General features: G+C 49.7%; 1 protein-coding gene across 1 annotated transcript in view; it reads right to left on the bottom strand.

Annotated features, from left to right (window-relative positions):
- The window catches only part of DPY19L1 (dpy-19 like C-mannosyltransferase 1), a 67,391-nt gene extending 53,226 nt beyond the window's left edge, over window positions 1–14,165 (bottom strand). The window contains exons 1-2 of the mRNA XM_090287030.1: window positions 13,794–14,165; window positions 75–99 (exon numbers count right to left, since the gene is read on the bottom strand). Of these exons, the coding sequence (XP_090143156.1) occupies window positions 75–99; window positions 13,794–14,085 (317 nt within the window). The 5' untranslated portion in view covers window positions 14,086–14,165. The remainder of the gene's footprint in view (window positions 1–74; window positions 100–13,793) is intronic.
- Window positions 14,166–14,822: the final 657 nt, after the last annotated feature.

Genomic DNA, 14,822 nt, shown 5'->3' with positions numbered 1-14,822 from the left:
CTAGCTATAGGAAACAACTATGGTAAGTTATAACCATCTGCATAGAACAAACCATAAGAGAAAAACAATCTTACCAGTGTAATACTGCAGCAAAGGCAGCTGGAAGAAAAAAGAAATTTCAATTACTATGTTAACATAAAGAAATGTTTTCAACTTATAGAAAACCATTCCAAAGATATGCAAGGTTCGGGGCGCGTAAATGCTGAACTGTGAGGGGTGGAAGAACACTGCCTCTTCAAAAGAAACCCGAAGACTGTGCTTAAAATACCAGTAGGCTGAATTCTAAAGGAATTAAGCATATGTCTACAATTCTCATTCACTCCCTCTAGCAGCAAAATACACGAAGGCCTCTTATTTGCCAAAAACTGTCCACAGTCCCTTCCAATGGAAACATCCAGAAGCAGAACTGGGAGAGGAACAGAACCAATGACGAGAGGTAACTTGGGATAAGAATATGCTGACGTCAGGGAACAGGACTGGGGCCAGAAAACTAGGGAACTGCCCCTTTTTATATACTGCTGCAATACCTGAATTTTTATGATAAATTTTACAATTTTTAAACAAATTTAAAGTGAAATAAGTAAAGAAGAAGAGATGGCAAGGGAAAAGAAGAAAAGGAAGATGGAGAAAGCAAGCGAATAATAGAAACCAGCCTACGAGAACTGTTAACAAACCAACAGACCAAAAATGGAGTCACTTGTGCTAAGACCCACATCGGCAAGCCAAGACCTACCGCCTAACCTAACTACAGCTGCAGCTTGTCCAGGAATGTAACCTTTAACCAGTCAACCTGGAATTACCCGTCAGAACCAGTCCTTTTTTATAGCCCAGGGGAGTTCCTTTCTACTTGCTGGATGGGATGCCACCCAATTCATGAATCACCCAGTAAAGCCAATTAGATCTTTAAAATTTACTCAGTTGAATCCTTGTTATTTAGCAGAATCAATAGTCTGCTTTCTGTCCAAGTACAAAGAACATATTAAGATGAACCCAAAAAATACCATTCAACGCTCTTACATCACAAAGTTAATCTTACTGGGGGCTTCTGATAAAATAACTACTAAGGAATTGAACGATGAAAATACTCTTAGAAATAAAAACCAAACAGCTCAGATCCTCTGCCTTATTCTTAAAGAAGTGTTTATACTTTTATATATCATTTTGTTATTCAATTACAGTTGTCCAAGTCCCGTCCCCCACCCCGTACTGCTCCCCACTGCCCCCCCCCCCTACAGGCAATCCCCACCGTGTGGTCCATGTCCATGGGTCCTTTGCACTTGCTCCTTGACCAGGCGCTTCCCCTTCTTTCCCCCGTTCCCCCCCTCCCCCCTCCCAGCTGGTCACTGTCAGTTTGTGTCTTATTTCCTTGTCTCTGCTTCTATTTTGCTCACGTTTGTTTTGTTCATTAGGTTCCACTTACAGGTGAGATCATGTGGTAGTTGTCTTTTACCACCTGGCTTATTTCATTTATAAGTGTTTTATATTTTTAAAAAAATACGTTTGCCTAGGAAATATTAATGATTATAAAAAATAAAAAGTTCCTCTCTAGATCATTAAAACTGCAAATATTTAACTAGGTTTGTCATCTGACATTGTTTGTATATGCTCCTTTGACCTTTGGAAATTTTGATTCTCTTTCTTGTTGACAAACTTGCCATCCGCTTCCTTCTCGATTCAAGATTTTACCCCGCCATTATAAAATCTGGGCTTTACTTTCTCAACGATCTAATGATAATGTTCTGAATAAATCATTCTTCCCTCAAGAAAGTAAATGCCACCTTCATCATACTAGAGACTTGTCATCTTTCGGTAATCCTTTTGAGAATATAATTGGGATTTCATTTATAAATTAAGTTGGGAAGAATCTACATGTTTACAATATAAATCCATATGTTCACATCCATAAACATGATACATACCTTCAATTATTCATCTTGCTTTTCAATTGCCCTTGACAAAAATCCCACCAGTAGAGTTAATACATATTTTAATAGTCAATTCATATTTCTTGTAACATCTTCCTGTAAATTTAACATTTTTTTCTGTTAATATCCACAAAATCATTTTTTCATTATACATACCAGCTACCGTTAATGTATTTATTTTTCAAGTGTATTTATTTTGTAATGTATGTATTTGTGGCTTATTTATTAGATTATTAGCTCTTAGTCTTTTTTGGTTTATCATCTTCAATTCTCCATTTTAAACAATATTATTTTACAAATAATAATGTTGCTCCTATTTGATAATTTCCTGTTAGTTTCTTCTTCCCACTTGACAATAATAAACTTCTAGAATACAAAGTGATTCTCTGAAAGAAGGCACACTGTCTTCTGCTGACTTTAGCAGCAACGCATCTCACGCTGTGCCTTTAGACTGGCCTTTGACCTTCACAATTTTAGCAGCAATGCATCTCACGCTGTGCCTTTAGACTGGCCTTTGACCTTCACAACTCTGGGGTGACACACAGGATTCTCGAGGTCTTCATCCCTCTACTTCCTCAGAGTACCACGACTCAGAAGGGTGGAAGGTACAGAGTGGCCTTGGGTGCCTTCTTCAATCCCTTTCATTCATTCAATTTCTGCAGCACCAGCGTAAACAATCTGTGGCATCTGAATGGCACTCTTTCATAGTCTCTGGGTCTATTCATAATGTGCCCAATGTTTGGATTCCTTTGTTCCTTTCAATTTCATAGTAACAATAATAAAGCAGCTAACATCTGGATTCTTGTTAGAGGCCAGGAACTTTTCAGTGCCGTACTTGAGCTAAACCCAATAAACCCTCACAGCTATCCCATGTGGAGGCCCAGAAAATGGTGGCAGCTTGGCCAGGGAACTAAAGCAGGTAAACAGGGAAGGGGGAGTTGTGGGGCAACCCCGGCATGGCCCTTTGCAGGGGGCGAGAGGGTGGCCGTGGGAGATTCAAAGGCCAAGGGCTCCTTACTCTCAAGCATCTTATTCTCCTTTCCTCTTTTTTTTTTTTAAATATTAAAGATAAAAGGAAAACACTACAATTTTCTGTTGTATAGGTAGTATGTTTTATAGAAGCCATTTTTACATAAAAATATAGAGCTATGCTTTAATTTATTCAAAACAGAATGAAATTACGTGTCTATGTCATTTGAAAATGAAGGCACAAGTCCCTACAGCCCTGTGAGCATGTGACGGGAGCATAAACACGTGAAACGAGAAAAACTTCTGAAGACGCCCCTAAAGAACTCTTTTTGCTTTCCTGCCTACAAAAGAGATTAAAACTGATTTTCTCTAAATTTATTCTAGGGATTATCAAACCCGTTTATACATTTTTGGGAGTCTCACAAAACTGACAATCGATTTCTTTCCATTTTAATACATATGCTATATTTTTTCACTCTAAGGTACTGAGGTAAATATAGCAAGTTTTTTTTTGTTTTTTTTTTTTTAATCAGAACAAAAAACTAAGTTTCAAATTACCCAAACCTAGTCTGTAACAAAAAGGTATCCAAGGAAAGAAGGTGAGCATCGTGGTCTAACTCCGGAGACCACAGCTCGGGGTGAGCACTCCGCAAGGCCCTGCTGTTCCGCTGGGAGCACGTACATTTCCAACACTCCCAAACTAAATTGGACACTTCCCCGTTCTGGTGAAAGAAATTCTGTATCGGATTATATGACACATTGTATCAATTTTCAGTGTTGTGGACCTGGAGCAGACTCTTCACTGAAAATTACTCCTCTTCTGTTATCAGAATCCTGTTTGAACGGAATAAAACAAAACTCCCCGAGGGCAGAAACGGCTACCAGACCCTCCTCTAGCACACAGCTGGGCACGCAGTCAGACTCCAGGGTTTGCTGAATTAACGCGTACGACTTGATATAATTAAGGAGGGAAATGAAATAATCCTAAATCATGCCCATATAATAAACCAAAGATGAACATACTTTGACGATACACACACAGGCGCACGCACACACACACACACACACACGTGCATGTAATAGTTTGTCTTTCCTTCCCCCCCAAATAGTCACCACCGACTTAGCGCAAACTAGAGCCCTGGTTCCCGAGCTTGGCTGCCTGGGGCTGGGGTACCAGGATCGGGGACCGGGGCGTCTGGCTGCAGTTCCCGTGGTTCTGTAGCAGCTCTTGCTCCCTGATACCCCTCCTTCCAGCCCCTTCCAGCCGCAGCCCCCAAGGCCAGCCCTGGCCTTTGTCCTTGACCTGCAGTAGCCCCACCCAGACCAGGCCAGTGCCCTGCCCTCCCGTACTGCCTGGCCACAGCAGCAGCAGCAGCAGCAGCAAGAAGGGCAAGGCCAGAGAAAAAAAGGGGACAGGGGGTTCTTCCCTACCATTCTGATCAATCCTCAAGGACTCCTAAACCTCATTCCTTCTCAGCCCAGCACCCAGCCCCCTACCTCTCTCTCCTTCTCTCTGGATTCCCCCCTCCCCAAGTTGCCAGAAGTAAGGCCTGGGTCCCTCTCCAGCCCTGCCCACCCCCATCAGGACCCCAGGAAGGAGAGCCTGCCAGCTGCATTTTTGAGATTCCTCAGCTGAGTCTTCTGCTCTCTGAAGTCCTTCTTCCTCTCTTCTTCCTCCTCAAGGCATGAAGCCAGGGTGGGCTGCTTCTCTGGTGCCCCTCTGCGCTAACCTGCAGCCAGCGACAGGTGTTCCTGACCACCAACACATCCCCCGCCCCTACACGTGACTGCATAACTGGTATGTGCTGTAAATGTCACGAGGCACTCCCGGGGGTCCCTCGTTTGCGTAACAGAAGCTGGCCTCCAGAGGTTTTCTCCAAAGGCACGCAGCTGGCAAATGCCAAGAGCTCTGGGAACCCAGGGGTTCTAAGTCCAAAGCCTGGTTTCTTCCTGCCACCCTTCCCACACTGGTAAGCATTTGGTGACCTCACCTAGTAACAACATTTATATGGAAAACCGTATTCTAAGTCCAAAGTGACTTGCAAATTTTAAAAACACAACTTATTCCTGAATTGAGGTTAATCCATGCTTACAGAAAGAGTTTTAGCCTCCCTAACCCTCAAGTGACAACATGACAGAGAGGTTAAGGATGTCCCCTTTCTATTAGGCAAGGTTTTCAAGTCAATCTTGACAAGTTCTACATTCAGCCCCTTCCTGGTATGACTAACACTTTCTCACTGTTCTCAAGGGTCCACTCAGGGTTGAAATGTCTCTTTCCAGGGGCAGGAGTCACCAGTGGAGAGTATGGCTGTCCCACATCCCCTCACCCTGGAGACCGGGCCAAGGTCTGCAGGTACAGACCCAGCATCTCCTCCCCTGGTTGAAAAGCCCCGTGGCTTCCCACAGCTCGCCCCGGGGAGCCCACACACCACACCAGCCGAACAAGTCCCAGTCCAGCCCCGCTGCTCAGCCTTCACACTGACTGCGCTGGGCAACGGCCCCCTAAATACCCGCGCCTTCCCGATGCTGCGCCTCTGCCCCTGCCTGAGAAGCCAAAGGAACCCACGCACGGCGTGTCGCGCAGCTTGCCCGCCACCCCAGCTATAACACCTGCATCACAGCCCCTGAAGAGCTGGCCACGCACCCAAGCATTTCCTCGGCTGGGACGGATGCGCCTGAGGCGGAGCGTGTGTTGAACTCTTCGCAATACCTTCACCGCTTGGCACTGTGCCCGGCACTCACGGCGCTGACCTGTTAAGTGCCTATCACCACGTCAGAGAAACCATAGAATGTACTCCATTAGATAAAAAACCGAAGCCCCTAAAGACAACATCGAAGCATTCGAAACTGCGCCAAGCGGTTCCATTACCTAAAGATAAGTATATATAGCAATAAAAGTAATATAGTGAAAAAATATTTCTAGCCTATGGTATCTAGAATGAAACAAAGCCCAGTTTCTGTGCAGGAAGCCATAGAGAGAACAGACATTCTAAGCCTCAGTCTGGGACAGAAAAGTCATGCCCGCCACAAGCTCGGCTCCTTCCTCCTTCCTAGCACCTAGGTTTGTGTGGGAGTTAGAAGTGCTTCAAATTCAGCACGTGTCTAAATGCCTGTGACATGTACAACCCGTTCCCCCAGGAACCGAGAACACTGAAGAGACAGTAGCCAATATCTCTGTGCCCTTGGAGATAGAACCTTTGAGATAAGTTTTCGGACGTAAAATAACGAGAGAGCACACCAGGCTCTCCAACGGCACGAAGTCTCTGCACTGTAAGGAACCTGAGAAGGCCCATGGGGAATGACCTATCAGGGCAGGTTTCTTACAGTGGGATTGGGGGGCGGGGGGGGGCCTCATGATACAACTCCAGCTTAAGTGGGACTCACGGTGAGTAGCCAGCAAAGAAGACAGCTATAAAACAAATAAAAAAGTAAAAAGGCCAGGTGTCGACTCAGATGCAACGTGACCAAAGAGCTCCCATCGCTAACGCTGACAGTACGGGACAGAAGTGGCAGTGACGATAATGAGGCAGTGGTGGCTGAGGGCCCGGCGCTGTACGCATGGGCGGGCAAATGTACGTGCACAGCTGTGAGGACACGCGTTTATTCTCGGAGGATTATTTATTAATTACCACATTATTCATGTGTATGATAACGGCACACCTATGTCTGCTCACCCTCAGCAAACCGCAAACGCCAGGAGGGGCTTCCGGCAGAGGCCCCCAAGCAGAGGGCCCAGAGCTCCAAGAACGGGGGAGCCAGGGCCCAGCCACCAGGAGGGCCATGGACATGCAGGAGGGGAGTCCTCAGAAACAACTTAATAGCCAAGGACAGAGGTTTATTTTAGAGCGAATATTTAAAAACAGAGCATAGAAAGTGTGTATCACCAGCCCCCAGCAGATTATAATTAGGCATCTAAACAAAGAAATATACAAAATTTCACAGTTTTAGAATACTTATATATACACATTTTAAAGCAGGCAATACCTAACAGGATAATTACCCAATGCATGTGTTTGTAAAGACCTATATTCTAACTTCCTTTAAAATCTTATTGTCACGTAATGTGAGCACAAATATTTCTAAATCTCACAGTAACCCGTGTTAGTAATTTTCATAAAGTCACTTTCTCCTTGTTAACTGAAATGCATTTCAGTATTTTGAGAACAAAGAGCCAGATAAAAGATACGCCCCAAATAATGTGTGCTGGCTCAATAAATGCTTCTGAGCAAGCAGAGTGAAACTGCAGAACTTGAGTGAACCTCACGGGGACCGTGCACAAGCTGCGTGTCTTCACTGGAGGAGAAAGGCCCCCCCCCCACACCATACATGCTCAGGCCCGTCGTATTCAGCAGGAGATTTTAAGTTCCTTAACGGAGAAACCGGCCCAATTTTAAGACTGTGGATTCTCCCCAAATTGCCAACTGCCTGGGACATCGCAGTGGGAGGCGGGATAGATGGCAGCCCAAGGCAGGGAGGAGGGGGCAGACCTGTCTCACCCACTGACTCAGCGGTCCTGACCCCAGTCCAACGACACAGGAACCACGGCGCTAACACGGGAGGAGGGCAGGCCTTGGAGTTCTATGTATCCTTTCCGCGACCTGGGAAGGAAAGCCTTTGAAACTGTGCTTTCCTCCCGAGGCCTGAAAGGTGGCGAAGGGTCCGCGGGGCCCAAAGAAAGAAGCCCGCACAACAGCTGTGGGTAACTGCCCACCTCTGGTCACCACCTGCTTTACCAGGGAGTCCCCAGCGCTTACAGAAAGGGCCCATAAAGGACCTGGGTAGCGGCCCCAACTTTAATTTACTGCCTCCTGTCATGTGTCTCTTCTACAACAAGGGGGACAAACGGAGTCTGGAGCAAGATAAGGATTCGGCTAACAGACCCCCACACGTACCGAAGTCTGGGTAGTCACGTGCCCCCGGGAAAGTTGGCACCACTTTTACCTGTCACTCAATATGTACCTTCTTCACCCCCATCTCGCCAACTACCTAGGTCCTCAGAACAAAGGACTTGGCGCACTCGCCACCCCGGTCTTTGGCCGCCCTCACCCTGTTCTGCCTACGCCTTTCACCCCCATCTTAACCAGGCCCGTTCTCTTCCATGAGAATGGACCACCAATAAACCCTTATTGCACGCTAACAGATTTGCTGATCTGTAATTCTTTACTGCGTCAGCAAGGACAGCTGAGTTTCTTCCATAACATCTTACTTAGCCTTTAAATGATTAAAAAACTGCGATACGGATTTTACAATTTTACTCTTTTTATACCAATGTCAAACAACCAACTAACATAATCAAGAACAACTTAGAACTTAAGTTTTCAAAAAACAGTTCTGCAAAGACAAAATGGGGACTGGCAGGTGAACCACAGGCTAACGTGGTCAGTGACTCCCCGCAGGAGCAGAAGCCAGCAAAACAGCGCTCTTCCTGAAAGGATGCTCAGGTTTGGGACCACAGGAGATCCCCTTCTCGTTAATGTACTTCTGGCAGTGGCCTTAGACGGCAGAGCTGGAGCCTACAACTTGACGGATGTGCCAAGATCTAAACTTCAGTCCCAGACTGCCCCCAGTGAACTCACTGGTGATGCCGGGCCGCTCACCTGGCCTGCTTTGTTTCCTCCCCTGTGAAACTGCAGGAGGTAACCTTTAAGTGCTGGATTTGTATGGTTTCCATGGAGATCAAAGATAAGAAAAGGACGAGAAATAAGGTCTTAAAAAATCTTATACATAGTGGAAAACAGTAGCACTATGCCAGTTACATAAGGACTTTATGATTAGTATTAAACCGTGGAAAAAATTCTGAGTTTTGACAATTTCGGCACTGAAAGATGGTATTCCAAAAAGCAGTGATCACCGCCAGGGCGTCAACAGGAAAACACAGTGCAGAGCAGTGGCCTTCAGGCAAGCTTGGGTTGGCATGAACACATGAATAAAGCCTCACTCTTCTCCATGATAACAGTCTTCTCAATTTAAAAATCTGTCAAGATGGCAGGTTTTCAAAAGTAATTGGTCACGTGACTTATACCTGTGTTTCACACCTCGTTGGTGCTACGGCAGACCCAAGCCCCTGCGTCCTGCGTCAGCACGAGTCCCACTGGAACCTCTGGGCGATTTCGGTGACGACCCTGTCATGTTAACATTTGCTGCTGTAAGTTATCATTACAAAGGGCCACCCAGGCACTGACTATGTGTAGTAACAGTGCTGAAAACACACCCGACAACAGGTTACTTCGGCAAGAAAGTCAAACATGAGGACGTATCCCAAACTTGAAGACATGTGAACTGTTAATTAATATGCATTCAAAAAAAAAAGAGAAAATGCTAAGAAAATAAACAGTATATTTAAGCAAAACAAAAAAAAAAAAAAAAGCAATCGTTACAGTAGTTGTAGATTTGTGTGCTCTGAAAACTAATTATTCTACTTTTTACATTTGATCTTAACCAAAAGGCTGAGAGCGATAATTTTTCTACTTTTTAAGTTTATTCCTATTCAATGATTCTTGAATTATGAAAGGTTATTCATGCAGGATTGATCTTTCCTATGGAATGAGACGACCTTTTATGGAATTAAACATCCACATAATGGTCTTGACCTAGAAATAGATGTAATTTTTAGTAACTCGGATAACTAGTAATCATTAAAATGGTAACTAAAGAAAACTAGCAAACTCTTCCCTGGAAGAATCATGTTCTAATGGCTTGGGTAAAGTACAACTGGGTAAAGTCAGAAGCACTAAGGGATTGGTATCTTGTAAGCGTAGAAAACAGGACAGAGATGCAGGTCAGCACTGAGATGCCTGGCTGCCTCCCACGCATCCTGGGTCCCAACACCCAGACTCAGCCCTCTGCCCCATCCAGCCGCCTCCCCCTTCCGCCCCTGACAAGCCACGTGTCTTTCTGAGGATATGGGCTTCCAGCCTCTTCTAAGTTGCGGAGGTGAAAAGCAGTGCTTTAAATGTGGTGATTTTGCCTCCCAAGGGACATCTGCCACTATCTGGAGACATTTTGGTTGTCACACTCGGGGGAGGGGGGGAGGGGGCTCCTGTCTTCCAACAGGTAGAGGCCAAGTAAGCTGCTACACATCCCATAATATGCAGGACAGGTCTCCAAAGAAAGAACTGTCTGCCCCTGAATGCCCTGGCGCTGAGGTCACAAAGCCCTGGCAGCCAAGAACCAGCTGACAGCGGAGGTGCTGGGCCATGGAGCTCGGGAGCCAGCAGGGGATGGGAAGGAAGGGGATAAACCATAATTTTTACCGCCTATCTTTCCCATATTCAGGTTGCATTCTGCACGGTGTCTGTTTCTTCAATGGCATCGTACGTGACGGTCTTTCGCCACCCACAAGCTTTGTCTGCACATTTAACTCATACATTCTTCACTTCTGCAAAGGAAAACACCCTTCCCATTACTTCCTGCGCCCTCTCTGGCCATCCTTCTGTCTTTTCTGCTTGTGATAAGGGACATGGGTGCAAGAAGTGCCATTCTTCTCCCAGCCATAATTAAAGTAACAGCCACAGATGATAAATGGCAGCTCAGAGCCCGTTTCAAGAACACAATAGAGGTTAGCAGAAGCTTTCGCCATTTAAAAGGGGGATGAGAGACTCGGTCGGTTCCAGGGGATTACTGCAGTCGGAAGGGCAGCCCAGGGAGGCCGGGGAGCCTGCTTCTAATGAGAGGCGGGACTTCACACTGAAACTTCCGAGGCTTCCCCCGTCCGCCCACCGTCAGAGCTGATGTCACCGACCCCGTTCCCTGGTGACTCGAGCGCACGGCTAAGACTGAGACCCACCAGACTGGTCCAGGTCTCCCATTTTCCGACGTGTACAAACTGCGGTTCGGAGGAGCTAAATGCTTTGCTCAGGCGCCTGACTAGTCTGAGACAGGTGCGGTCAGAACGCGGTTCCTTTACGGCAGTGTTTGCAAAGTACGGGCTGTAACAGTCGGTCATGAAATCAGCTTCACGGCTTAGCCGCAGCCTGTTTCAAAAGGGCAGGCAGAAAACTCAGAGTGCGGCGCACACCATGAGGGTCGGTATTCTTACACGGCACTGCTGTTACAGGTAAATACATGCACACGTGTGGAGTCTCTGTCTGCCTCTCCAAAGGCATTCTCCGCCCTTCTCCGCTTTGTTCCCAGCCCCGGGGGCTGGCCCTACAGAACGCTTCGTGGGACCCCTTGTCAGCATTTCCAGTTGGTCAGCCAGGGAGAGGCACTGGCAGGTCACAGGGCTGCAGGGCAGTGTTAGGGGCCACCCCTCTCAGTGGCCCTGCCCCAGAGCACAGCTCTGGGGTGCCCCTCCCCCTTCAGGCCCACTGTTCACTGATCCTCGGTGGACTCCTTAAGCCTACTCCCACTTCTGAAAACAGTCCTTTCATTACACGTTTCCTGCCAGGACGCTGACATATGGAAACAAACATATACATGTGTGTACTGGGTAGCATTTCATGAGTATGAACAGATTTTAATGTCACCTGTACTGTTTACTGTGGGTTGAGGTCAAAGAACTTCGAGAAATATTGTCCCGGTCCTTCTGACTTCCCCACGGCCTCCCCTTCTTTACAACTGCTGGCATTAAGTAAGTCATCAACCATGTCCCCAAGGAAGAGGAACATATGTCTATTACAGTGGGTTTTTAAACAATGTTTAACACTGCCCGACGGTGGAAAGGGCCCTCTTGGTGGCCGGTGAGCTCCTCACCAGTGCTTAGCACATATGAAGGCCAAGGGATTAGGGACCTCTCGTCAGTTTCTAAATCTTAAAAAATTGTGCTTGTATCAAGGAGCCTCAAGTGTTAAAACTTCTTCCTGAACATCTTCCTGAATATCAATGAAGCCATTTTTGTCGCAGCGATGTCCCATACTGGAGACCATACAGTTGGCCCGGCTCTCGCTCATCTGGGAGAGGGAAGAATAGGGGAAACAGCGCAGCTGTCAAAATGTCTACACTCTGCTCCTCTTTGCAGGATCTGAGGGGAAAGGGCCAGAAAAAGAACCAAACATCCCAGGTCCCCTCATTCTCCAGAACCCCTCCTCAAGCTCTCCTGTGGCCTTATGCAGACACTTAGCAAGGACAAAAAGTCCCTGGACCTTGGTCTGGCCATCTAACCTCCATACATCTGGTGGCCGGTGGCCAGCGTAAACCAAGAACACAGGATAATTCCTTCACTGTGCCGCCTTCCGACGGCCAGAGGGGTGAGTCCAGTCAAGTGCCACCCTGTCAACTTAGCATAAAACTGGATGTAGGTATGGGAATCACTAAATCCAAATCTAAACCACCCCGTATAAAAAAGAGTCAAAGGAAAGGCAATTACAAGAAAATAGGCACACGAAAAGGGCAACAGTTATTATTCTCTGGCTTGTTACTGTAACCTCCTGGAGGGGGAGGCCATTCCACATTTCACGGTAAAACCGTTCCTGCTCCCATTGGCCACTCCAGAAAAATGCACCTTCATTCTGTCACCAGCACGCACTTACTATGCATGTGCCTTTATAACGGCATCTTAAAACCAGTTAATGCTTTAGGCACCAAGTGCCTTTCCACATATTACCCACCCCCTAGTTCTGCCCCTCGGGACATGCCCATGAAGTCGGGAGGTGACAACCCCGTGTCACAGAGAAGGAAAGGTTCACAAGGGAAATAACTTGAAATTTAAACCAAGCCCCACCACGGTGAGCAAAACCTGGAGTGTCTCATCCGCTGCAGCATGCTGCCTCCCCAAGGTAAGCCTACCTAACCCGCACACCGGTACGGTTTGCAAGCTCGCTACTGAAAAAGGGAGGAACGCACAGGACTGAATCCTGAATTGTCCTACGCGCAGCTCTACAATAGGACAAGAGGTACCCCAACAGCAAGGCCAGTCTTTCTGAGCCCAGTAATTAACACACACACACACACACACACACACACACACACACACAGGAATGACGCTGGGTTTTTATAACTGAGTGGCTTCTAGTGGTGGCAGTGATCTCAGGAGAAGTTCATTTGCTAGGTTCTAGTTCTCGGCCTATATTGAACTCCAAATTCTTTTGGTTCCCTAAGGGAATTTGAAAGACTATGAAGAGATAAATCGCCAATAGTTAAATAATTCAGTAGCCAAAGCCCGTTAGTGGCATTATATAAGAGCAGCGTTAGAGCATTTTACAGGCTGACTTAGAAAAAATTAGGCCTATTATCCAAACTGCTACAACTTGCCCTATCGGAATGCGTATCAGGAAACAAAGGAAACCTGACGTCGGCCCACTACCTGCAATAGTTGCAACTTTATTTTGTTCAGCACCCCCTCGGGGATGCAGGGCAGCGGCAGAGGAGTGGAGACCTCCACACCCAGCGTCCCCTTGTCAGTAGGAAGGATTAGGGCTCCGGCGCCCAAAACGCCCTGGAAAGTGACTTGCCGAGGGGACTCACACATAAAGTGCCACCGGCGGTGTTTGCGGCCAAAAAGAAAACGGCACGCTAGAATTTAATTATAAGTTTAGCAACTTTCTAGGACAGGGAAGGTGCTTTGGCTTTGGGCTCTGCGAATCCCTTTCAACCCCAAGCAAAGCGCCCTCCCGGGCAGCGGCCGAGATAACGGCGAGGCGGCCGGTGCGCGCCAATCAGCAGCGCCCGAGTCTCGTTAGCGCAGACCTGTCCGTTCGCCGCCAGGCCGGGCAGCTGTTGAGCTCCGGGCCATCTTTTAAAAAGCAGAGACCGAGCGCGGCTGGGGAGGGAGCGAGGCGGCCTGAGCCCGGGGGGAGCGGGGGAGAGGCGAGGAGACAAGGACGTCCCAAGAAAAGTCGGACAGGGCTGCAAACTGGCGGGACCGGGGGCGGGGCTGCGCGGCGGGGAAGCGGGAGAGGAGCGGAGGCCGGCGGCTCAAAGTTCCGCGTCCGGCGGCGCCCGCGCGCGGGGGCTGCTCACCTAGCAGGAGCGTGGTCCAGGTCCGGCCGCGCCCCGCGCGCCGCAGGCCCAGCGCCCCGCGCAGCCCGGCGGCCAGGCGCCCCCCGAGGCCGCCCCCGGAGGGCGGCGCGGCGGACTCGGCGCGGGGCCCCTTCCTGCCCCCGGCGCCCTTGCGCCCGGGGGACGGGGGCGCGCGCTCGGGCCCGGGATCCCCGGCGCCCGGCGCCCCCCTCAGCGGCGACGGCGACGCGCGGGGCGGCTGGGGCGGCTTGGGGGCCGCGTCGCGGTGCTTGTTCCGCGCCTGCAGGACCATCTTGGCATAGTCGCACCCGCTGGCTGCGCGCGCCCGGACGGCGGCCCGGGCGCCGCTCACTCTCGGCGGAGGGCGGGTCGGTCCCTCCCCGCGGGCCGGGAGGCGGGGAAAGCTGCAAGGCCGGGCGGCGGCTGCCTTCCTGGCGCCGCGGCCGGGAGGCGGCGCGGTACCCGCTTGCCCGCCGCCGTTGCTCCGGTTGTCACGGCGACCGCGGAACGCCGGAGGGGGCGGGGGCGGGGACACCCTGCGAGCGGCCCCGCCCCCGCCGCTCCGCGCCGGACGCGCGCTCCCGGCCGGCTAGCGCGCACGCGCGGACTTCCGGCGCGGGCGGGAGCCAACCCGGTGGCCGCCCAGCGACCCCTGTCCTGCTGGGGACTCGCGCGGAAGTCGGCGGGGGCGAGAGCGCCTACCGCCTTCCGGGTGCGGCCTCCCTTCCCTCTGGGAGTGGCGCGAAGGCAGGGCCCTGGCGAGACGGGGGCCGCTGGTCGAAGTTTTGACCTGGTTAAGGCTGCGCGTGGGGCCCTGCGGAGCCCGCGTGGCCCGGGAGGCGCGGCGCGCGGTGGCTGGACCTGGGACGGCCGTGCGGGGGCGCTGTGCGTGCGCTCCGCAGCCTCCGGGCCCCGCCGCTGACAGGCGCGTGGATGCAGGCGGGCCCCGTCCCACGTTCGCTCCGCGGCATTTCCTCCCCTAGGGTGGCCTCGCAACTCGGAAGGCTGCGGAGTGCGGCCCCCTGGGTC

The sequence above is a fragment of the Furipterus horrens genome, unplaced genomic scaffold (genome assembly GCF_987537825.1).
Source record: "Furipterus horrens unplaced genomic scaffold, mFurHor1.1.pri manual_scaffold_9, whole genome shotgun sequence".
Classification (NCBI taxonomy): Eukaryota; Metazoa; Chordata; class Mammalia; order Chiroptera; family Furipteridae; genus Furipterus; species Furipterus horrens.
This window is presented reverse-complemented; position numbering and strand designations above follow the sequence as displayed.